The sequence below is a fragment of the Hyla sarda genome, chromosome 3, assembly GCF_029499605.1.
Source record: "Hyla sarda isolate aHylSar1 chromosome 3, aHylSar1.hap1, whole genome shotgun sequence".
NCBI lineage: Eukaryota > Metazoa > Chordata > Amphibia > Anura > Hylidae > Hyla > Hyla sarda.
Window position 1 is genome coordinate 152,017,823 of NC_079191.1, and position 25,172 is coordinate 152,042,994.

Sequence of the window (25,172 nt, forward strand, 5' to 3'; positions counted from 1 at the left end):
TAGTAAAAACTTGGGATTGGGGCATAGCAACAAATAAAATCACCACTGGAATCAGGACACATGAGGCTACACAATAGTATAAAAAAAAAAATGTTTTTTAACTGACCACTGGTGCTCTTTAAAGCATCATAATAGCTTCCCTTTTTTACTATGCATTGTATATTCTTCCCTAATCTGTAAGGGGTAATAAGGTTGTGAGGCCTTACTGGGGACAGGGACTGATATAGTGATCTTGGTCCGTTTACAGCACAATATATCAAAGCAATATAAGCAACTGGAAATAAAAAAAAATAAGGGCTGAAAAATGTGTAGAAGGGAAAGTGTTGATGCTTACTGCAAAGGAATAGCTACAAAACATTTGGAAAGTCTTCAGACCTGTTAACTCCCATTTTGTTATGTTGCGGCCTTGTTCTATAATTTTTTTTTCAAGTGAAAACAGAATGTTACAAACCTTTACTAATTTATTGAAAAGGAAAAGCTAACATATTGCATTGGCATAAGTATTTAGACCATTTACTCAGTACTTAGTCTTAGTCAGTACAGAAGTCTTTGGCAGCAATTGCAGCCTCCAGTCTTCTTGGGTATGATGCCACATGGTTGGAACACATAGACTTAGGGATTTTCTACCATTCTTCTGTGCAAATCCTCTCATGATCTTACAGGTTGGATGGGGACTGTCGGTGAAAGCCATTTCCAGGTCTCTCCAAAGGTATTAAATTGTGTTTAACCCCTTAAAGGGGTACTCCGGTGGAAATGGTGCCAGAAAGTTACAGATTTGTAAATTACTTCTATTACAAAATCTTAATCCTTTTAGTACTTTTTAGCAGCTGTATGCTACAGAGAAAATTCTTTACTTTTTAAATTTCTTTTTTGTGTTGTCCACAGTGTTCTCTGCTGACACCTCTGTCCGTGTCAGGAACTGTCCAGAGCAGCATAGGTTTGCTATGAGGATTTTCTCCTGCTCTGGACAGTTCCTGATACGGGTGTCAGCAGAGAGCAGTGTGGACAAGACAAAAAAGAAATTAAAAAAATAAAGATTTTCCTCTGCAGCAAACAGCTGCTAAAAAGTACCGAAAGGATTAAGATTTTTTAATAGAAGTAATTTACAAATCAGTTTAACTTTCTGGCACCAGTTCATTTAACCCCTTAAAGACGAAGGATGTATATTTACGTCCTCCGCCGGCTCCCGCGATATGCCTCAGGGTCACGCGGTGACCCCGCATCATATCGGGTCGGTCCCGCTGCCATCAATGGCCAGGACCCGTGGCTAATACAGGACATCACCGATCGTGGTGATGCCCTGTATTAACCCTTCAGACGCGGCAATCAAAGCTGACCGCCGCGTCTAAAGCGAAAGTGAAAGTATCCCGGCTGTTCGGGACCGCCGTGCTGAAATCACGGCATCCCGAACAGCTTACAGGACACCGGGAGGGACCTTACCTGCCTCCTCGGTGTCCGATCGGCGAATGACTGCTCCATGCCTGAGATCCAGGCAGGAGCAGTCAAGCGCCGATAACACTGATCACAGGCGTGTTAATACACGCCAGTGATCAGCATGAGAGATCAGTGTGTGCAGTGTTATAAGTGTTAATAAAGATCATTTAACCCCTTCACTAATAAAAGTTTGAATCACCCCCCTTTTCCCAAAAAAATAAAACAGTGTAAATAAAAATAAACATATGTGGTATCGCCGCATGCGGAAATGTCCGAAATATAAAAGTATATAGTTAATTAAACCGCATGGTCAATGGCGTACATGTAAAAATATTCCAAAGTCCAAAAAAGCGTATTTTTGGTCACTTCTTATACCATTAAAAAAATGAATAAAAAGTGATCAAAAAGTCATATCAAAACAAAAATCATGGCGCAAAAAATGAGCCCTCATACCGCCCTGTACGTGGAAAAATAAAAAAGTTATAGGGGTCAGAAGATGACATTTTTAAACGTATAAATTTTCCTGCATGTAGTTATGATTTTTTCCAGAAGTACGACAAAATCAAACCTATATAAGTAGGTACCATTTTAACCGTATGGACCTACAGAATAATAAGGTGTCATTTTTACCGAAATATGCACTGCGTAGAAACGGAAGCCCCGAAAAGTTACAAAATGGCGTTTTTTCTTCGAATTTGTCGCACAATGATTTTCTTTTCCGTTTTGCTGTGGATTTTTGGGTAAAATGACTAATGTCACTGCAAAGTAGAATTGGTGGCGCAAAAAATAAGCAATCATATGGATTTTTAGGTGCCAAATTGAAAGAGTTATGATTTTTTAAGGGCAAGGAGCAAAAAACGAAAGTGCAAAAACGGAAAAAAAACCTGTCCTTAAGGGGTTAAAGTCCATGAAAAATGTTAGTTTTCCCTTTTTAAAAAGTTTTTTTTTTTTACATTCATGTTATGGGATACTGAGTGCACAAAGATGGGTTAAAACTTTATTTTTTTTCTTTTTGCACAATGCTTCAACGTATATAAGGAAAAGTGAATGGTTCTGAAGACTTTCCAAATGCACTCTATGTTCTTTATTCTGTTTGTAAAATTCCCACTAAGGGATATGTTGAAATTTCCCTGGTCATGAAAGCAAACACTATAAAAGTCTATGACACGTGCATACATATTTTTCTTGATAAGGATGGGTAGCTCAACATTCAAGTCTTTAGTTCTATTTTCTGCATACCCACTGAAGACATGTTTTAATCCTCTCATTTATTTTCAGATCCTTTCCGGAACCATTTCATGGATGGTATGTTTTTGTTTTACCTCTTTCTTTATATCTGATTGACAAGCATTGTAATACAAGTGTGTGTTAAAGATTTAATTTTTAATATGCAGTATAGTACAATGATACTTATGGTATTGCCTGGGAACATTGTACATGTGTAGAATGAATGACCGAAAAAGAAATCTATAAAAAAGATACTGGAGAAAATAAGTAATGCTCCTGGAGAAATAAGTAATGCTCCTATCTATAACAATACATTCTGTTTAATAAAATAATAATGCGCCTGGGGAGAAACCAATCCCTATAGAGAGAAAGATTTTATACATTAATACTTAGCATTAATACTGATTTTTCCTATTATTAAAGTGGTTAGTGTTGGCTTCTCATCCAGAACCTTTATCAGTTACGGTAGCTAGAGCATGGAATATAAAATGGTTACAAATAGCTTCCATTCCTCTGGAGGACCCAGTAAGTCAGTGCATTGATTTCTATAGACGCAATGTAAATGTTGTCCTAATTCATTGACACAACGGACAAATTCCACTTTCTCCTGCAGAATGCACCTGATCGCCCTGCAGCAGTACAACCTGTGATCCGCTTATTTTCAGCGGACACTTCCAACAAATGGGCATGTAAAAAAAGGCAGGCAACCTTATTAAAGGGGTACTCCGGAGGAAAACTTTTTTTATTTTTTATTAAATCAACTGATGCCAGAAAGTTAAACAGATTTGTAAATTACTTCTAATAAAACATCTTAATCCTTCAAGTACTTATTAGCTGCTGAATACTACAAAGGAAAATTATTTTCTTTTTGGAACACAGAGCTGTCTGCTGACATCATGATCACAGTGCTCTCTGCTGACATCTCTGTCCATTTTAAGAACTGTCCAGAGTAGAAGAAAATCCTCATAGCAAACATATGCTGCTCTGGACAGTTCCTAAAATGGACAGATATGTCAGCAGAGAGCACTGTGCTCGTGATTTCAGCAGAGAGCTCTGTGTTCCAAAAAGAAAAGAATTTCCTCTGTGGTATTCAGCAGCTAAAAAGTACTAGAAGATTTAAGATGTTTTAATAATAGAAGTAATTTACAAATCTGTTTAACTTTCTGGCACCAGTTGATTTAAAAAGAAAAAAAAATGTTTTCCACCGGAGTACCCCTTTAAAGAGGCATTTGTTTGATGAATGTTCCTCTTTTCATGGTTTGCACCATATATCACTAGTCAGAATAGTGGTGTATGCACCTGGGTAGATCGCCAATGTGTTAATTTTACCCTGATACTTTTTCTTTTTGGCCCTTCAATAAGAGTGACCTTCAAAGACCCCAATAGCAGTATTGACCACAGATACCAACAATATTATAGATAATACTCCCCCCCCCCCCCCAACATAAAACTACAAACAAACAAACCTTTAGCCTCAAGGCTTGCAAGTCTGAAGACTCTAGTGGGCATCAGCAACACAGCTGTATATCACTCATTTACGCTAGCTCAGTGGATCCTCAACACCTCCCCACCAACCAGAAGACAAATTGGGCTCTCTGTAGGTAAATGCTGTGTAGTAATTTGTTCATAGCACAGAACTCAAACTATGCCCAGCCCCTGGTCTACGTGACACCAATATTTTTGATTTTACTAGGATTTTTGCCAACAACTAGGACCATAGTTGAAATGATTTACAGCAGTGGTCTAAAACTGTGGCCCTCCAGATGTTGCAAAACTTCAACTCCCAGCATGCCCGGACAGCCGTTGGCTGTCCGGACATGCTGGGAGTTGAAGTTTTGAAACATCTGGAGGGCCACAGTTTGAGACCCCTGATTTACAGTTAGATGTAGCTGTTGTAGTAAAATGTAACATATTCTGTGGCATTTTTTTGGCCCATACTGATATTCCATGTTGCCACTTACCATCATTAGGTAGGTTAGCATAAAGAAATGGCTTCACGTACTGGAGTGCTGAATGGCCTTTACTGCATGTTATTTCAGCTCCTGACATAGACGAGTCTTCAGTCATGCAGCTGGCTGAGATGGGTTTCCCACTGGAGGCTTGTCGGAAGGCTGTGTACTACACTGGAAGCATGGGTGCAGAATTAGCTTTCAACTGGATTATTGCACACATGGAAGATCCTGGTCAGTAACATTTCCTTGAACCTGTAAAGGAACAAATGAAATTTCAACCACTCTGCTTTTATTATTTACCGATAATTTTTAATGGGCCTGAGAAGTGCCATTCATTTCCTGGAGAGGGGCTGTCCTGATGGGAGAAACTCAGGGGCTGTCCCGATGGGAGAAACTCAGGCGCTGTCCCGATGGGAGAAACTCAGGGGCTGTCCCGAGGGGAGAAACTCAGGGGCTGTCCTGATGGGAGAGACTCAGGGGCTGTCCCGATGGGAGAAACTCAGGGGCTGTCCCGATGGGAGAAACTCAGGGGCTGTCCCGATGGGAGAAACTCAGGGGCTTTCCCGATGGGAGAAACTCAGGGGCTTTCCCGATGGGAGAAACTCAGGGGCTGTCCCGATGGGAGAGACTCAGGGGCTGTCCCGATGGGAGAGACTCAGGGGCTGTCCCGATGGGAGAGACTCAGGGGCTGTCCCGATGGGAGAGACTCAGGGGCTGTCCCGATGGGAGAGACTCAGGGGCTGTCCCGATGGGAGAGACTCAGGGGCTGTCCCGATGGGAGAGACTCAGGGGCTGTCCCGATGGGAGAAACTCAGGGGCTGTCCCGATGGGAGAAACTCAGGGGCTGTCCCGATGGGAGAGACTCAGGGGCTGCCCCGATGGGAGAAACTCTTTAACTCAAGATCGGGGACAGATGTTTAGTCTTGGATGAAATGAAAACATTAATTCTCAGTGCATTCTAGAACACAGGACGAATGTAGCTGCGCTTTTCTTTGTAAAAATATAGCATAAAATAAATATGTGTTTTGTGTGTTTCAATAGATTTTGCAGAACCATTAAACATCCCTGGATGTGCTGCTGCATCTGCCCAACCTTCATTTGGACACCCTGAACTCAACCAACCACCAGAAGAGATCGTAGCTCTTATCACATCCATGGGTTTCCAGAGAAATCAAGCTTTCCAGGCATTGAGGGCAACAGTAAGTTATTATGCAGGGTCATTTGTAGCACATAAAGATTTAGCTTATTGCAATGATTATTTATGTTTATTAGGATACATTGGGTGCTAAATAAGTAGTTCCCAAGTTGCAATGTCCTCAATTGGGGCTTATTTGGCATCATTAAAGAGAAGCTGTCACCAAACTAAACTTTTAATATATTGTTCCTTATGTAATTATACAGTAAGACACTTTTCTATTACTTGCTGTTAAAAACATATAAAAGGTTCAGAGCTTTAAATGTGATTGAAAAAAATGGCATCTAGGTGGCTCTGTTCTGGTCCCTGCGCAAGTCAAACAGTTAGTTTGGTCTCCTCCCGGCCTGGCAGGAGACCAAACTCAGGAAGTGCGTGTGGGACATGGGAAGGCACAGCTCTCGCGGGCTTCAGTGACATTGTGCCTGCTGGGGAACGCCCACTTTCTCCTGCTGGGAGCTCATACAATGTGACCAAGGGGAAATGTATGATACAAAGGTGTTTAAAGCTCAGAATTTTTTTTAAGAGCAGGAGGGGTGTTTGACGTAGTTAAGGAATATAATCTGAGTTACTTTAGAAACTATGGTTTTATGACAGGTACTCTTTAATGCTACTATAGTTACTGGTAACTTGGTAGTTGTAGCATGCTGGGAGTTGTAGGTTTGCAGCTCTCAACCACTGTAGGAGTTGTAGCTCTCAACCACTGAATTCCGGTGTTACTTTTAGTCTATACAAACTATACAAACATTTCTGAAAGAATAGGTTGTTCTCCCTGAGTTCCATTCATTTCAGTGTGGTACTGTATTAGGAGGAATACTCCATAACCTTATCTGACAATAAAATCCGCACATAATCTGAGTGCTGAAAGCTTTGTCATGCATTTCTATGGCCGAGCAGCTGCATACAAGACTTACATCACCAAACACAATGACAAGTGTCAGATATAGTGGTGCCATGCTAACACCATTAGACTCTGGAGCAGGGGAAAAATGTTCTGTGAAGTGATGTAGCACACTTCTCTATATGGCAGCCTGATGGATGAGTCTGGGTTTGGAGAAGAACAATGTCTGTCAGACTGCACTGTGCCAACTGTAAAGTTTGTTGGAGGAGGAGTAATGACAACAACAAAAATGTGGTCTCAAATGGCTGGAGGTGCTCAACCCCAAATGCGGTTGTGCATTTATACTGGGGGAGCAGATCCTGCCCTTGTAGTCCGTTGCTAGGGGCGATCCCCAGCATAAAAATGCATACAATGGAGGATGCCTGCAGCAGACTACAAGTGCCACAATAGAATCCTACACCAGATAGACGATGTGGATGTGTAACAATTAGAATATTTAGAATAATACAGGAATATGGGTGCACTACTGTGGTAGATGTAAACAATGACATTGGCTATCCCTCAACACTGATGTTAAAATTGAGACATTAGCCAGTATATCCTTGTATGAAGGACATACCAGAGCCCGCACACCAACGCCAAGGTTTCTCAAGTGGCGGAGGAGTAATGCTATAGGGTTGTATGGCTGGGTAGGCCTAAGCCCCCAGTTCCACTGAAAGATAAGCTTAAAGGACTACTCAAGTGGAAAACAATTTATTTTCATAAACTTCTACCACACCAAACTCCCCCAACCTCAATTGTGTATTTGGGCACAGAAATGTCGGAAAAAAGGCCTTTCCTAAATGGTTCCCACAAACTTGGAAGCACACAATTGTCAATATGTCTTGGTATGCTAAAGCATTAAAGGGGTACTCTGGTGGAAATTTTTTTTTTCAAATTAACTGGTGTCAGAGAGATAAATAGATTTGTAAAATAGAACAATGTAGAAAAACCGCACTCACCCGATCTTCGTGCATAGAAGGTTTTTCTACATTGTTCTGATTCCATAGCGATTTGTGCTTTCTTGACCAGCACCCCGACATAGGATACACTTTATAGTCTTCATCCATGCCTGGATCAGCAGACACCATATTACCAAGTATATTGCCTTCACCTGCATAGCAGTGCCGGACTTGTACTTATTCTACTTTTATATCAGATTTGTAAATTACTTCTATAAAAAAAATCTTAATCTTTACAGTACTTATCAGCTGCTGTATACTACAGAGGAAATTGTTATAGTTCTTTTCTGCCTGACCACAGTGCTCTCTGCTGACACCTCTGTCTGTGTCAGGAACTGTCCAGAGTAGGCGCAAATCCCCATAGCAAACTTCTCCTGCTCTGGACAGTTCCTGATATGGACTAGCAGCAGAGAGCACTGTGGTCAGACAGAAAATAACTATACAATTTCCTCTGGAGCATACAGCAGCTGATAAGTACTGGAAAGATTAAGATTTTTAAATAGAAGTAATTTAAAAATCGGTTTAACTTTCTGGCACCAGTAAATTTGAAAAAAATTGTTTTCCACCAGAGTACCCCTTTAATGCTTTAGCATACCAAGACATATTGACAACTGAGTGCTTCCAAGTTTGTGGGAACCATTTAGGAAAGGCCTTTTTCCGACATTACTGTGCCCAAATACACAATTGAGGTTGGGGGAGTTTGGTGTGGTAGAAGTTGACTGGCCCACAAAGAGCCTTGCGCCGACCCGATTAAACACCTTTGAGAGTAACTAGAATGGAAATTGCTATCCAGGCCTTCCATGTCTGACCTCACAAATGTTATTCTGGATGAACCCACAGACACACTGAAAATTCTTGTAAAAGTCTTCCCACAAGAGTGAAAGCTGTTCTACCTATAAAGGAGCATTTCCATATTAATTGCTATGATTTAGAATAGGATGTCTTAAAGGAGATCTTCAGTGTTGAAAAACGTAGCCCCTATCCTAAGGATAGGGGATACGTTTCAGATAGCAGGGGGTCCGACCGCTGGCACCCCCCGCGATCTCAAGTAGGGGGCCCGGCAGTCCGTGGGAAGGGGGTGTACCGACAACCATATGAAGTGGCAGCTGACACGTCCCCTCAATACAACTCTATGGGAGAGCCAGAGCGCTGCCTTTGGCAATCTCCGTGTACGGGAGATTGCGGGGACTCCCAGCGGTCGGACCCCTGCAATCTAAAACGTATCCACTATCCTTAGGATAAGGGATACGTTTTTAAATACTGGACTACTCCATTAAAAGCTTCTGTAAGTATAAGATTTAGGGGTCCCAGTAGTTATGTCCATATACTATATATCACTCCTGCCATACATTGTTGACGATTAATGGGATTTTGGCCAAGTCTGCTTATCATACAATTATATAAATTCCATCTCCATATGTTTGCATGGAGATAGGAAATGCTTTAAACTTCTTCCCAAATACAATCTCCTGGAAAATAGCTCAAAGTAACTAAATGGGACTGAATTGGAAGTAAAGTACATAACTTATAATAAACATTCCATAGAATATAGTATATGCTAACCTTGATTCAAATTCACAAACCAACTCTGTAAAGACTATAGTGTTGGGGATACATTGTTATAATATACAATACTAACAGTGCTCTTTATTTACAATCTAAAGAGATAAATGACATTATCACAATGATACAGAATATATGGCCACAGAAGTAAAAAGCAAAACACTGAAATGTTTATTCAGTAACAGACTTGTACATTGCATTATCATTCTTGAAATGCAGGAAAGGCTATCTCCTTGACAGTGTCTCAATTTTGCTGTATGCTTTACTTGTCATTATCTATATACTGTTGATTAAAGCACCAAAGGCAGTGTCAACGCCATCTGACAAGAATTCATCTGAAAATGTCAGCTGATGGCAATGAAACGCAAATGGGTTGTAGATGTTTTGAGAAAATGTCTCTTGCACATGCCCACATTTTTTCACTTTAAAACTCTTTGCTTGGTACCAGTGATTTTAAACCCCTAAAAATCTTAGAAGTGAAGCAACTGATAGCACATTGTATCTGCCACCATGTTCTGCAGACCCTGCTGATTAAATACAAGTAAGGCCCTCTGGCATTGCTCCCATTGTACCACAAAACAGTGCAATCAAAAAAAATGTACTCGTTCCACAAAAACAAGCTCTCCTACAGCTATGTTTGCGTGAAAGAAGAAAGCAAAAATCATCCTTGGGGCTCTAAAGAGCTGAGTCTTCAAGGGGGGGTTTAAACAATATTTATTAAGGAGTGTGAGGGCCCTCATATGGTATTATTGCAATCAGGGCTGCCATCAGAAACTTAGGGGCCCCTTACAAAGCTCAAGGCCTCTGCCCCCCCTTCCACCATGTGGCCCGCCCCCCCGAATCCGCCCCCAGGGCCTGTCTTTAATCTTATTTTATTTTCTAATGATATATTTCGAATTAGATTAAAGCAGAGTGCAGTGCAGTAAGACATTGTGCTGCACAGTATTTTACTGCACTGCACCCTGCTATATTCTAATACACCCTAATCTAGTTACTGTGAAACTTCCCTAAAAATTGAACAATATTGCCACATACTGATCATACAGAGGTTAATACTAGCAAGGGCTCTGCAGCCATTATAAGGGATTACAGTTACATTTACTGACTCACAAGCTACGTCTTCTTTGATTAGAGGCCATCATGAAGACTCGTCTCCAAAGAACCTGCCAGACAAACATTTTAGGTGCCTTTCTTCAACACAATGCCCACTTCTTTAGACTCTTCATGTGTATGGCTGCACACATTAATAGGGCCCACTTTGTGCCTCTCTATGCCCCTGTATATATATGTACACCCCTCTGTGCCCCCTATATATTTATTTACCCCCCCCTCTTGGTGCCCCCATAATATATTTAATGACCCCCTCTTGGTGCCCCCATATATATTAAATGACCCCCCCCTCCCCTCTGTGCCCCCATATACTGCTGTAGGCCCTCCACAGACATACTGCCTCCAGCCATATGTAGGATGCGGCTGCAGGCAGTATGTCTGTGTACCGGCCAGTTCCCATGGTCCAATCACTTCTTCTCTAGTCTGGGGTCAGGATCGACTGCTATGGCCAATGGGTCATAGCCAGGGGCTGACTGACAACAATCTGGGCCCCCGGACCAAAAAAAATGCAAGAGCCCCTGCTAGGCTCTGCAGCTCGTCAATCTTCTGCCACGTCCCTATTCCACCCAAATCCCACACACAATAAACAAAAATTTTAATATGTAAGAAACACTTCAACGTAGGGAAATTTTCATGACCAATAATACTGGTATACAAGGAGTAAATATATACCACCACACAATAACTGGATAATACCGCCATACTGTACTGAATAAAACCACTATATACAGACCAGTATACTATACAGGATCTGTAAAAGTGATTATATACAGGACCATATGGCGGTAGATAACAGCTGTACACAGGATGTGTACACCATATAAGTGATTACAGTTACATTTTGGGACTCACAATTACGTCTTTTCTGATCAGCGGCGTCCTCTTTCCTTTTCTTCTCCGTCCGGATAAGACCGCCATGTGGATCTCTTAACATCTGCAGGAAAAACATGTCAGACTTTACATTTTTTCAGTGCCCTCCTCTACACAATCTTTCCATCTATAGGCCCACAAACTGTAATAATGCCCTCCTTGGTGTCCTGCACAGTAAAAGGGCAGGTAGGTAGGTAGCCATGTAAATAGGTAACTAGGTAGGTAGATCAGGAAGCCAGATATGCAGATAGGTGACAAGCCAGGTAGGTAGGGGGCTAGCAAGGTAGTTAGGCAGCCATGTATGAAGGCCAGGTACATAGTTAGATAGCTGGGTATGTAGGCAGTTAGATAGCCTGGTATGTAGGTAAGTAGTTAGGCATCCAGGTATAAAGTTAGGTAGCTCACCCCTCGTAAGTATAGGCAGAGTTACCCCCCCCATTCCCCATAGATGTAGACAGAGTTACCCCCCCCTTTCCCTATAGGCAGAGTTACCCCCTTTTCCTATAGGTATAGGCAGAGTTACCCCCCCCCCCCTCTTCCCCATTGGTATAGGCAGATTTACCCCCCCCCTCTTTCCCTATAGGCAGAGTTACCCTCCCCCCCTTCCCCATAGGTATAGGCTGAGTTACCCCCCCCTTTCCCTGTAGGCAGAGTTACCCCCCTTTCCCTATAGGTATAGGCAGAGTTACCCCCCCTTTCCCCATAGGTATAGGCAGAGTTACCCACCTTTGCCTATAGGCAGAGTTACCCCCCTTTCCCCATAGGTATAGGCAGAGTTATCCCCCCTTTCCCTATAGGCAGAGTTACCCCCCTTTCCCCATAGGTATAGGCAGAGTTACCCCCCCCCTTTCCCCATAGGTATAGGCAGAGTTACCCCCCTTTCCCCATAGGTATAGGCAGAGTTACCTCCCTTTTCCTATAGGCAGAGTCACCCCCCTTTCCCCATAGGTATAGGCAGAGTTACCCCCCCCCTTTCCCTATAGGCAGAGCTACCCCCCTTTCCCCATAGGTATAGGCAGAGTTACCCCCCTTTCCCTATAGGCAGAGTTGCTCCCCTTTCCCTATAGGTATAGGAAGAGTTACCCCCCCTTTCCCCATAGGTGTAGGCAGCGTTAACCCCATTTCCCTATAGGCAGTTACCCCCCTCCCTTTCCACATAGGTATAGGCAGAGTTACCCCCCCTTTCCCTATAGGCAGAGCTACCCCCCTTTCCCCATAGGTATAGGCAGAGTTACCTCCCTTTCCCTATAGGCAGAGTTGCCCCCCTTTCCCTATAGGTATAGGAACAGTTCCCCCCCCCCCCTTTCCCCATAGGTGTAGGCAGAGTTACCCCCCTTTCCCTATAGGCAGAGTTACCCCCCTCCCCCTTTCCCCATAGGTATAGGCAGAGTTACCCCCCTTTGCCTATAGGCAGAGTTACCTCCCTTTCCCCATAGGCATAGGCAGAGTTACCCCCCTTTCCCTATAGGTATAGACAGAGTTATCCCCCCCCCTTTCCCTATAGGCAGAGTTACCCCCTTTCCCTATAGTTATGGGCAGAGTTACCCCCTCCCCTTTCCCTATACGTATAGGCAGAGTTACCCCCCTTCCCTATAGGCAGAGTTACCCCCCTTTCCCCATAGGTATAGGCAGAGTTACCCCCTTTCCCTATAGGTATAGGCAGAGTTACCCCCCCCCTTTCCCCATAGGTGTAGGCAGAGTTACCCCCACCCCTTTCCCCATAGGTATAGGCAGAGTTACCCCCCCCCCCTTCCCCATAGGTATAGGGGGGGGGGGTAACTCTTCCTATGCCTATAGGGAAAGGGGGTAACTCTGCCTATACCTATAGGGTAAGGGGGGTAACTCTGCCTATAGGTATAGGCAGAGTTACCCCCTTTCCCTATAGGTATAGGAAGAGTTACCCCCCCTTTCCCTATATGCAGAGTTACCCCCCTCCCCCCCCTCTTCCCCATAGGTATATGCATAGTTAAAAAAATTATGCTCACCTGATGTCCCATGCAGCGATCTCCTCAGCAGCAGGGGCCCGCATCTTCTCCCCTCCTTGATGATGAGTGACATCATCGGCGCCTGTACTGCGTGCTGCGTGGGGGCGGAGGTTATGTCTCCTCTGTGTAAGCTGCAGATGCTGCTCACACAGAGGGGACGCCTTTTCCTGTATGTGCTTGTATCGTGCATACAGGAGAAGGCAGCGCTGTCTGCTGGCGATCTGGAACGAGTGTCCTGGATTCTCAGTAGCGGCGGCGGGCCCTTAACCCGGCCGGGCGGGGTCTACTCCTTGCGGGGAGTTAGCGGGGTCAGTCACGGAGCCTGGGCTCCCCTGGGCACTGGGCCCCGTACTGGGGTACTGCCTGTACCCCCCTGATGGCAGCCCTGGGGGTCTACTCCCTGCGGGAAGTGTGCAGGATCGGTCACGGGGCCCGGGCTCCCCTGGGCACCGGGCCCCGTACTTGAGTACTGCCTGTACCCCCCTGATGGCGGCCCTGATTGCAATGGCAAATATTTATTTTCTTATGCTTGTTGTGCATAAGATAAGATTGATGCTACAACAGAGGCAATGCATTCCATTCTTAAAATAGTATGTATTTTGTCTACAGAGTAGAAGTTTAACAAATGAGCATTTTAAAGTGTTTAAATGGTCAGCACACTTTCAACAAACTTTGCATAAATCAATAGTATAGGCAAATGTAACAAACTTTGTAATAAATCTTGTTGGAGAAAAATTACCATTTCTCCACTTATCATATCTACTTTATTACTTCGCTTCTCATTATTCACTCTAAAAAGCTGCAAAAAGCTTGTCTTGATCGAGATGGATTAGCTCTCAGAAGACTCGGGTACCATTATGCCCATAGAAATGTGTGTGTGTGAGGGGGGGTTAGCTTCAGAGTGAGGAAGAGGCAGAAAGAGTCATTAAAGGGGTATTCTGGGTACTAAAAATTACGGTATCTCCTTTTGAGCTTGGGTTGCCATGAAAATAATAAAGAACATATACTCGCCTATGTTGCTCCCTCAGCAGTCCCCTTGTGAAGTCTTCTGGTCCTTTTGCTGAACGTTGTGGCCTCAGCACAATAGGAGATCATTTTTAGCACCAGGAGTACCTCTTTAACTCTTCCTCGGAGTGCAGAAGTTTTTTGTTAAGTGCTATGTCTCTTTTAGTGCTTGATTCACAGCTTATACTGCTTTAAAAATGCCCCATGCTACTGCTTCTTTTGACTGATTGCGATAAAGATGTAGGGGAGCTTTTCTGTGTGTGTGTGCAAGGTATAGGAGACATCATAGAGGCTAGTCTTCACCCCCTAGCTCAGAAAAGACTAAAATTAGCAGTAGAGTCTGCAGAGGGAGAAATTCAAATATACAAGTTATATAATGGCCAAGAAAAGTGCTTCTCCTTATGTGCACACACAGGGCATCTTGGTTGTTGAAAGGTTAGTAACCAAATACACTGTACAAAATTAGCAACAAGATAGCACAACCTTATTTGTGATGAAATAAAGTAAAAAAAAATCTTCCAAACAAAAGTAAATAAACCTTAGGCTATGTGCACACAATATTTTAGTAGCAGTATTTTAGTCCTCCTTTTAGTCAGTACTTACTAGGAAAGTCTAAAACACAGAAAAAGGTGCACATCCGTTCCTTTCCTGGTTTTGGCAAAATATTAACCAAAATATGACCCACAGTAAGATTAAAATAATGTTTTAAAAATATTTGATATTATGTTTTTTAGTTTTTAGTTTTACTTAAGATTTCTATTTGCTTCCACAATGTAATATAAAAATGTTACTAAGTAGCTATTTTATATTTCAAATATGGATATGATCAGAGTTGTCTGAAGCATGCTGTTTTTCTTTAATTCTAGAATAACAATCTGGAGCGGGCCCTGGACTGGATATTCTCACATCCTGAATGTGAAGATGAAGCCGCTAATACTTCACAATCTGTAGATGAGGAAAACAATCAGCAATCAAATGGGATACTTACCAACAATGAACAAGAAGGACCTCGAGTTAAAGATGGAAATGGAAGTAAGACAGTAAATTACCAGATACAAAAACAAATTATATGTTTTACATCTTGGCAAAACCTTTCTAATACACTTCATAAGAAAATGTGATTTCCTTTTTTATATAAATCATGGATGCAAGCACAGGCATGAACAAAGTCCAGTAAGTCAGGGTGAGTCTGATAACACTCCTCTGTGCTCTCTCCTGTCTGATAGCACTCCTCTGTGCTCACTCCTGTCTGATAGTACTCCTCTGTGCTCTCTCCTGTCTGATAGTACTCCTCTGTGCTCTCTCCTGTCTGATAGGACTCCTCTGTGCTCTCTCCTGTCTGATAGGACTAATCTGTGCTCTCTCCTATCTGATAGTACTCCTCTGTGCTCTCTCCTGTCTGATAGGACTCCTCTGTGCTCTCTCCTGTCTGATAGCACTCCTCTGTGCTCTCTCCTGTCTGATAGTACTCCTCTGTGCTCTCTCCTATCTGATAGTACTCCTATGTGCTCTCTCCTATCTGATAGTACTCCTCTGTGCTCTCTCCTATCTGATAGTACTCCTCTGTGCTATCTCCTGTCTGATAGTACTCCCCTGTGCTCTCTCCTGTCTGATAGTACTCCTCTGTGCTCTCTCCTGTCTGATAGTACTCCTCTGTGCTCTCTCCTATCTGATAGTACTCCTATGTGCTCTCTCCTATCTGATAGTACTCCTCTGTGCTCTCTCCTATCTGATAGTACTCCTCTGTGCTATCTCCTGTCTGATAGTACTCCTCTGTGCTCTCTCCTGTCTGATAGTACTCCTCTGTGCTCTCTCCTGTCTGATAGTACTCCTCTGAGCTCTCTCCTGTCTGATAGTGCTCCTCTGTGCTCTCTCCTATCTGATAGTACTCCTCTGTGCTCTCTCCTGTCTGATAGTACTCCTCTGTGCTCTCTCCTGTACTAGTGGAGTACTATCAGACAGGAGAGAGCACAGAGGAGTACTATAAGACAGGAGAGAGCACAGAGGAGTGCTATCCGACAGGAGAGAGCACAGAGGAGTACTATCAGGCCGGAGAGGGCACATAGGAGTACTATCAGACAGGGGAGAGCACAGAGGAGTACTATCAGACAGGAGAGAGCACAGAGGAGTGCTATCCGACAGGAGAGAGCACAGAGGAGTCCTATCAGACAGGAGAGAGCACAGAGGAGTCCTATCAGACAGGGGAGGGCTATCAGTCAGGAGATAGCACAGTTGAGTCCTGTCAGACAGGATAGAGAACAGAGGATTCTTATCAGACAGGAGAGAGAACAGAGGAGTACTATCAGACAGGAGAGAGCACAGAGGAGTACTATCATACAGGAGAGAGCACAGAGGAGTAAAATCAGACAGGAGAGAGCACAGAGGAGTCCTATCAGACAGGAGAGAGCACAGAGGAGTACTATCAGACAGGAGAGAGCACAGAGGAGTCCTATCAGACAGGAGAGAGCACAGAGGAGTCCTATCAGACAGGAGAGAGCACAGAGGAGTACTATCAGACAGGAGAGAGCACAGAGGAGTGCTAGCCCACCCTCACTTACTGGACTTTGTCTATGCCTGTGCTTCAGCTTGGATAAAGCCATAATTGTATAAGCCATGATTTCTATATAAAGGAAATACAATTTTCTTATGAAGTATATTAGAAAGGTTAATGTTTTGCCAAAATGTACAACATATAAAATGTTTTTGTATCTGACAGTGCCCATTTAAATTCTCAATTATTGTATGGGGCCTCCTGATTTTCCAAACTCGCCCTTTCCATTTCAGATGTTGTGGGGAGAGAAGTATGTTGTTTTTCAATTGCCTGATCCTTTTGTTCTCTGGGAGATAAGCCAGCTCCAGAAAAGTCTGGCAGCGGCTGTCTTTCCTCTCCCCGTTGAGAGCACATGCACACTCAGCTGAGTTGAGCATGCATGTGAATGAGTTTATCAGAAAAGAAAGCTGACAGCTAACTTATTTATATGTCTAACTTTTACTGTATATGTTCTTATCTTTGATGTAAGGCAAAACAACATTGTTTTTAAGGAAATTACTTAATGTGGCAACTGTTTTTCCCCCTAGGATATGAACTTTTTGCCTTTATCAGTCATATAGGAACATCAACCATGTCTGGGCATTATGTGTGTCATATCAAAAAAGAAGGAAGGTAAATATGAGTGTTACAATGGGACATTCTGTGTTATTGTTAAATGCATTGCTGTTGCAATAATCTGCTGTTTGTATTCATCTGATACTACAGAATAGTCAGTGTGTCACTAAATGGCTAAGTAAGGATGGGTTCACACTACGTTTTTGCCATACTGTTTTCAATCCGTTTTTCTAAAGAAAACCGTATGGCAAAAAAACAGATGAAACAGTATGGAAAAAAGTAAACCGTATGCGTTTTTAAACAGTATACTGTTTTTAAAAGTGCATACAGTTCCGTCAGTTTTTATAGAAAAAAAACCCATACGTTTTTGAAAATTTTGTCCATTTTTAATGGGAGGGATCTTGGGTGGGGACTTTAGGATTGAAATGCGCATGTGCAAAGGAAGAAAACAATTAAAATAACGCTGGTTCCGAATCCCTTACATGCCAGACACCAGTGGTAACAGACCCACTAACAGATTTTTCTCATGATGCATTGTATAGTGGCGCGTGCTACTTTTTTTGTCCAGAATTTTTGATGGAATCTGCAACAGAAGATGGTGATGTGGTTGTAAATAAAGCCTTATGCACAGCTGCTGGTTACAATAGTTCTCAAATAACATTTTTGGAGGAATTTATAATTTCCTGCACTGGAGCAGAGTGACAAAATTGCACATTTATTTTGCACAGCACCTGTCTTTGTGCAAAAAATGTTGGTCAAACTCCTACTTTGCGCAAAAAGACAAACAAAAACTGGAGCTTGCAAAAAAAAAATGTGTGCAGTTTTTACACTCTGCACTGGTGCTGTGGATTATAAAGCTACAACTTAAATGGTCACTGTCACAAGAAAAAAGCAAAAATGTTTGACTTGTTGTCCAGTCATGTCAAAAGTTTAGATTGCATTGGTTCTAAGTTCTAAACCCCAATGAGCCAATGCAGTGCACGGCAGCTTCACCACACCTCACTGGCTTATAACTGGCAATTGCAGAGGGTATTAGCACTAAGACCCGGTGCAATATACTTTTTACATGTTCGGGCAGAATGTCAAAAGGTTTTTTTTTTGTGACAAAATTCTACAGGTTTTTAAAGTTCCAGACATACATCACATTTTAGTAGTTAAAGTTTATCTTCTTAGTGTGTTTGACATCAGACTGCATTGCTGTCCAGTCATTACAAATAAGCAGTTGCCACCAGGGGCGTACCTAGAGCATTTGGCACCCGGGGCGAACCCTTTGTTTGCCCCCCCCCCCCACACCCCTTAATTACACCCCCTCCCTCCCCCAGGGGAGGACTGACAACACTCGGGGCCCCCGGACCAAAAAAAAAGGCAAGGGCCCCTGCTAGGCTCTGCAGCTCGTCAGTCTTCTGCCACGCTCCTATTCCACCCAAATCCCACACACGATAAATTTTAATTTATATATGTAAGAAACACTTTAACGTAGGTAAATTTCCATGATCAATAATACTGGTATACAAGGAGCAAATATATACCACCACACAATAATTGGATAATACCGCCATACTGTACTGAATAAAACCACTATACACAGACCAGTATACTATAAAGAATCTGTATACAATATAAGTGATTATATACAGGACCATATGGTGGTAGATATCAGCTGTACACAGGATGTGTACACCATATAAGTGATTACAATTACATTTTGTGACTCACAATTACGTCTTTTCTGATCAGCGGCGTCCTCTTTCCTTTTCTTCCCGTCCGGATAAGACCGCCATGTGGATCTCTTAACATCTGCAGGAAAAACATGTCAGACTCTGCATATATTCAGTGCCCTCCTCTACACAATCTTTCCATCTATGGGCCCACAAACTGTAATAATGCCCTCCTTGGTGTCCTGCACAGTAAAAGCAACGACCTCCAGACCAGTGGATAATAGGGCGCTGAGGGACCAGGCAACAGTTGAAGCAATCAGCTTTTATTCCCAACATGCAACGTGTTTCACGCTAGTGCGCTTCGACAGGCTGCCTGTTGAAGTGCACAAGCGCGAAACCCGTTGCCCTATTATCCACTGGTCTAGAGGTCGTTGGTTTTATATTGCTTTTATTGTGGAGTGGCAGCAGAGGGATCTGTTTCATGCGATTATCCAAGTTGTGCTGGCACTTGCACAACTAACATTGGTAAACGCTCTATCATTACTAGCGTTTCCACATATGTTATTTATTGCACCATGGAGCGCTCCTTTTTGTATGTTTTGCTGCACAGTCAAAGGGCAGGTAGGTAAGTAGCCAGGTAACCCCCTCTTTCCCATAGGTATATGCAGAGTTACATCCCCCCCTCTTTCCCATAGGTATATGCAGAGCTACGCTACACCCCCCTCTTTCCCATAGGTATATGCAGATTTACACCCCCCCTCTTTCCCATAGGTATATGCAGAGTTACACCCCCTCTTTCCCATAGGTATATGCAGAGCTACACCCCCTCTTTCCCATAGGTATATGCAGAGTTACACTCCCCCCCTCTTTCCCATAGGTATATGCAGAGTTACACCCCCCTCTTTCCCATTGGTATATGCAGAGTTACACCCCACCTCTTTCCCATAGGTATGTGCAGAGCTACACCCCCCCTTTTCCCCATAGGTATATGCAGAGCTACACCCCCCCTTCCCCATAGATATATGCAGAACTACACTCCCCCCCTCTTCCCCATAGGTATATGCAGAGCTACACCCCCCTCTCCCTCCCTTTCCCATAGGAATATGCAGAGCACCCCCCCTCTCCCTCCCTTCCCTATAGGTATATGCAGAGCACCCCCCTCTCCCTCCCTTCCCTATAGGTATATGCAGGGCACCCCCCTCTCCCCCCTCTTCCCTATAGGTATATGCAGAGCACCCCCCCTCTCCCTCCCTTCCCCATAGGTATATGCAGAGCACGCCCCCTTCCCTATAAGTATATGCAGAGCACCCCCCTCTCCCCCTTCCCTATAGGTATATGCAGAGCACCCCCCCTCTCCCCCCTTCCCTATAGGTACAGTATATGCAGAGCACCCCCCTCTCCCCCCCCTTCCCTATAGGTACAGTATATGCAGAGCACCCCCCCTTCCCTATAGGTACAGTATATGCAGGGCCCCCCCTCCCCCTTCCCTATAGGTACAGTATATGCAGAGCCCCCCCCTCTCCCCCCTTCCCTATAGGTACAGTATATGCAGAGCACCCCCTCTCCCCCTTCCCTATAAGTACAGTATATGTAGAGCCCCCACTCTCCCCCTTCCCTATAGGTACAGTATATGCAGAGCACCCCCCCTCTCCCTCCCTTCCCCATAGGTATATGCAGAGCACCCCCCCTTCCCTATAAGTATATGCAGAGCACCCCCCTCTCCCCCTTCCCTATAGGTATATGCAGAGCACCCCCCTCTCCCCCCTTCCCTATAGGTACAGTATATGCAGAGCACCCCCCTCTCCCCCCCCTTCCCTATAGGTACAGTATATGCAGAGCACCCCCCCTTCCCTATAGGTACAGTATATGCAGGGCCCCCCCTCCCCCTTCCCTATAGGTACAGTATATGCAGAGCCCCCCCCTCTCCCCCCTTCCCTATAGGTACAGTATATGCAGAGCACCCCCTCTCCCCCTTCCCTATAAGTACAGTATATGTAGAGCCCCCACTCTCCCCCTTCCCTATAGGTACAGTATATGCAGAGCACCCCCCTCTCCCCCTTCCCTATAGGTACAGTATATGCAGAGCCCCCCTTCCCTATAGGTACAGTATATGCAGAGCCCCCCCCTCTCCCCCCTTCCCTATAGGTACAGTACATGCAGAGCACCCCCCTCTCCCCCCCTTCCCTATAGCTACAGTATATGCAGAGCACCCCCCTCTCCGCCCCTTCCCTATAGGTACAGTATATGCAGAGCACCCCCCCTCTCCCCCCCTTCCCTATAGGTACAGTATATGCAGAGCCCCCCCCTCTCCCCCTTCCCTATAGGTACAGTATATGCAGAGCACCCCCTCTCCCCCTTCCCTGTAAGTACAGTATATGCAGAGCCCCCCCTCTCCCCCCTTCCCTATAGGTACAATATATGCAGAGCACCCCCCTCACCCCCCCCCTTCCCTATAGGTACAGTATATGCAGAGCACCCCCCCCTCTCCCCCCTTCCCTATAGGTACAGTATATGCAGAACACCCCCTCCCCCCTTCCCTATAGGTACAGTATATGCAGAGCACCCCCCTCTCCCCCCTTCCCTATAGGTACAGTATATGCAGAGCACCCCCCCTCTCCCCCCTTCCCTATAGGTACAGTATATGCAGAGCCCCCCCTCTCCCCCCTTCCCTATAGGTACAGTATATGCAGAGCACCCCCCCCCCTCTCCCCCCTTCCCCATAGGTACAGCATATGCAGAGCACCCCCCCTCTCCCCCTTCCCTATAGGTACAGTATATGCAGAGCCCCCCCTCCCCCTCTCCCCCCCTTCCCTATAGGTACAGTATATGCAGAGCCCCCCCTCCCCCCTCTCCCCCCTCCCTATAGGTACAGTATATGCAGAGCCCCCCTCTCCCCCCTTCCCTATAAGTATATGCAGAGCACCCCCCCCTCTCCCCCCTTCCCTATAGGTACAGTATATGCAGAGCACCCCCCTCACCCCCCCTTCCCTATAGGTACAGTATATGCAAAGCACCCCCCTCCCCCCTTCCCTATAGGTACAGTATATGCAGAGCACCCCCCTCTCCCCCCTTCCCTATAGGTACAGTATATGCAGAGCCCCCCTCTCCCCCTTCCCTATAAGTACAGTATATGCAGAGCCCCCCCTCTCCCCCCTTCCCTATAGGTACAATATATGCAGAGCACCCCCCTCACCCCCCCCTTCCCTATAGGTACAGTATATGCAGAGCACCCCCCCCTCTCCCCCCTTCCCTATAGGTACAGTATATGCAGAGCACCCCCTTCCCTATAGGTACAGTATATGCAGAGCACCCCCCTCTCCCCCCCTTCCCTATAGGTACAGTATATGCAGAGCACCCCCCCTCTCCCCCCTTCCCTATAGGTACAGTATATGCAGAGCCCCCCCTCTCCCCCCTTCCCTATAGGTACAGTATATGCAGAGCACCCCCCCCTCTCCCCCCTTCCCCATAGGTACAGCATATGCAGAGCACCCCCCCTCTCCCCCTTCCCTATAGGTACAGTATATGCAGAGCCCCCCCTCCCCCTCTCCCCCCCTTCCCTATAGGTACAGTATATGCAGAGCCCCCCCTCCCCCCTCTCCCCCCTCCCTATAGGTACAGTATATGCAGAGCCCCCCTCTCCCCCCTTCCCTATAAGTATATGCAGAGCACCCCCCCTCTCCCCCCTTCCCTATAGGTACAGTATATGCAGAGCACCCCCCTCACCCCCCCTTCCCTATAGGTACAGTATATGCAGAGCACCCCCCTCCCCCCTTCCCTATAGGTACAGTATATGCAGAGCACCCCCCTCTCCCCCCTTCCCTATAGGTACAGTATATGCAGAGCCCCCCTCCCTCCTTTCCCCCCCTTCCCTATAGGTACAGTATATGCAGAGCCCCCCCTCCCCCCCCCCCTCCCTATAGGTACAGTATATGCAGAGCCCCCCCTCTCCCCCCTTCCCTATAAGTATATGCAGAGCACCCCCCCTCTCCCCCCCTTCCCTATAGGTACAGTATATGCAGAGCACCCCCCCCCCCCCCTTCCCTATAGGTAAACAGGGTAAAAAAAAAAAAAAGGATGCTCTCCTGATATACCACGCAGCGATCTCCTCAGCTGCAGGGCCCGCGTCTTCTCCCCTCCACAGTACAGGCGCCGATGAGTGACGTCATCGGCGCCTGTACTGCGTGGGGGTGGAGGTCACGTCTCCTCTGTGTAAGCTGCAGATGTGGCTCACACAGAGGGGATGCCTTCTCCTGTATGTGCGTGTATCGCACATACAGGAGAATGTAGCGCTGTCTGCTGGGGATCTGGGACGAGCGTCCCGGACCTCAGCAGCGGCGGCGGGTCAGTCCGCCCCTGGCACCCCCCTTGAGAGTGGCACCCGGGGCGGGCTGCCCCCCCTTGGTACGCCACTGGTTGCCACATTGCTGTATGTACAAGCCTTTACCAATTATATTGACCAGTGCATGAAGTAATCGATTTCTTTATTTTGTTTTACAGATGGGTGATTTATAATGACCATAAAGTTTCAGCATCTGAACGACCACCTAAAGACTTGGGCTACCTTTACTTCTATCATAGGATAGCTTGTTAAGCCTTAACTAGGGGAACTCCTAGGCCTGTAGAAAGCCAAAGAGAGTTTATACCAGCTCAAGAAAGACATGCATAAGGAAAAGAATACCGAACTGCCAAAACACCAAGAGATAAATCTTCATTATTTATAGTTTATTTAAAGGAAAGTAATGTTTAATGCGTCAGAAAGCGTAATACTGGAAATTTCGACTTCAGGAAAACGTAATTTGTTTTGTGCAGTTTTAAATGGGAATGGATGAGTGTGTTACCTTTTTTACTTTATTACAAGCATTAGGTATGTTCTCTCTCTTGGAAGATTTAATAACTGGAAATATGTGAATATGGAAGCTGTCACTTAACTGCACAATGAATCCACTAGATTAGTTTCTGTTGCCCTGCAGTTGTCAATAATAACAGCAGGTGGCGCTGTTACTATATGTCTGGATGTGGTGTGGAAGCATGTTTCTGATCTGGGTTATACAGTAGCTGAAAGAACCTTCTAACTTGCCACAAATAAATAACATTCACCCCATGTAGAAATATAACATATGACATAATATGCAAATGTTTCCAGTTGAATAGATATACTGGAATATAAATAGATAGAAAAGAATGCAATATATCCATCTCCATCTCTTATTATTTTGTTTTAGTAATCTCTCTTAAGCCTCTGCTAAGTCCTTCTTTGCAATCTGTGTACTTTGCTGGCAAAGTTATGGATGTAGTTCAGTATTAGAACCTTTTGAGAATATACACTCACAATTTCAAGTGATTCCCTTCTGTGAACCCATGGCAGTAAGTAGGATTACTTGCCATCTAAAAAAGACGTACTGAATCGCTGGAGGCTCAGCAAAGATTACAGAGCACTTTCTGGGTCCTATAGTTGCGTACTTCCTTACAGACTTCGATTGTATTGTTTGCAATTTGGTATCGTCCTAAAAGAGAAAATATATTCAGAATTATAAGCATCTGAAACCGGAACAGATGCGCTCTAAAGATAGAAACATTCAAAAATGACTCCTTTTCTATGTCAACTACAGTCATATCTAGCAAGTCCCATTTATACCTATTTGTCATGTACCTCATGACAGAGCACAATATAAGTCAACGTAAACTGAGTAGATACTTGTCCAAGTAGGCGGTGCTTTAAATACGTGGTTTCCTAATCTGAAGATTCTGAAAGAAGAAAAAAAAAACTTCTGCCAGTTTGAAATCTATAATTGTGGATTGTGGAAAGGTCTTCTGCACCAGAAATCCACAATAAGGCTGGGTTCACACTACGGTTTGTCATTACGGTTCCCGTATACGGCTGGGAGGAGGAGTGGACGGGGCTTAATCACGGAGCCTGCACTCAGCCGTATTCGGGAACCGTAGTTAATGTATGTCTACGAGCCGACCGGAGTGAACCGCAGCCTCCGGTCGGCTGCTTTTTCGGTCGTATGCGGTTTCCCGACCACAGGCAAAAACATGGTCGACCATGTTTTTGCCTGCGGTCGGGAAACCGCTTACGGCCAAAAAAGCAGCCGACCGGAGGCTGCGGTTCACTCCGGTCGGCTCATAGAGATGCATTAACTACGCTTCCCTATACGGCTGAGTGCGGGCGCCGCGATTAAGCCCCGCCCACCCCTCCTCCCAGCCGTATACGGGAACCGTAATGAC

At 44.9% G+C, this 25,172-nt stretch overlaps 1 protein-coding gene across 10 annotated transcripts in view; it reads left to right on the forward strand.

Moving 5' to 3' along the window:
• USP13 (ubiquitin specific peptidase 13) overlaps positions 1 to 24,838 on the forward strand; it is a 153,847-nt gene extending 129,009 nt beyond the window's left edge. For 9 of the 10 annotated variants that reach the window (XM_056565255.1, XM_056565246.1, XM_056565253.1 and 6 more), the window contains 6 exons: positions 2,713 to 2,739; positions 4,701 to 4,844; positions 5,655 to 5,812; positions 15,047 to 15,212; positions 17,259 to 17,343; positions 23,442 to 24,836. In XM_056565255.1, the coding sequence (XP_056421230.1) occupies positions 2,713 to 2,739; positions 4,701 to 4,844; positions 5,655 to 5,812; positions 15,047 to 15,212; positions 17,259 to 17,343; positions 23,442 to 23,535 (674 nt within the window). In that variant the 3' untranslated portion in view covers positions 23,536 to 24,836. Of the gene's footprint in view, positions 1 to 2,712; positions 2,740 to 4,700; positions 4,845 to 5,654; positions 5,813 to 15,046; positions 15,213 to 17,258; positions 17,344 to 23,441 lie in introns of all 10 variants that reach the window. The other variant, XM_056565250.1, reaches the window with a different exon arrangement.
• The last annotated feature ends 334 nt before the right edge of the window (positions 24,839 to 25,172 follow it).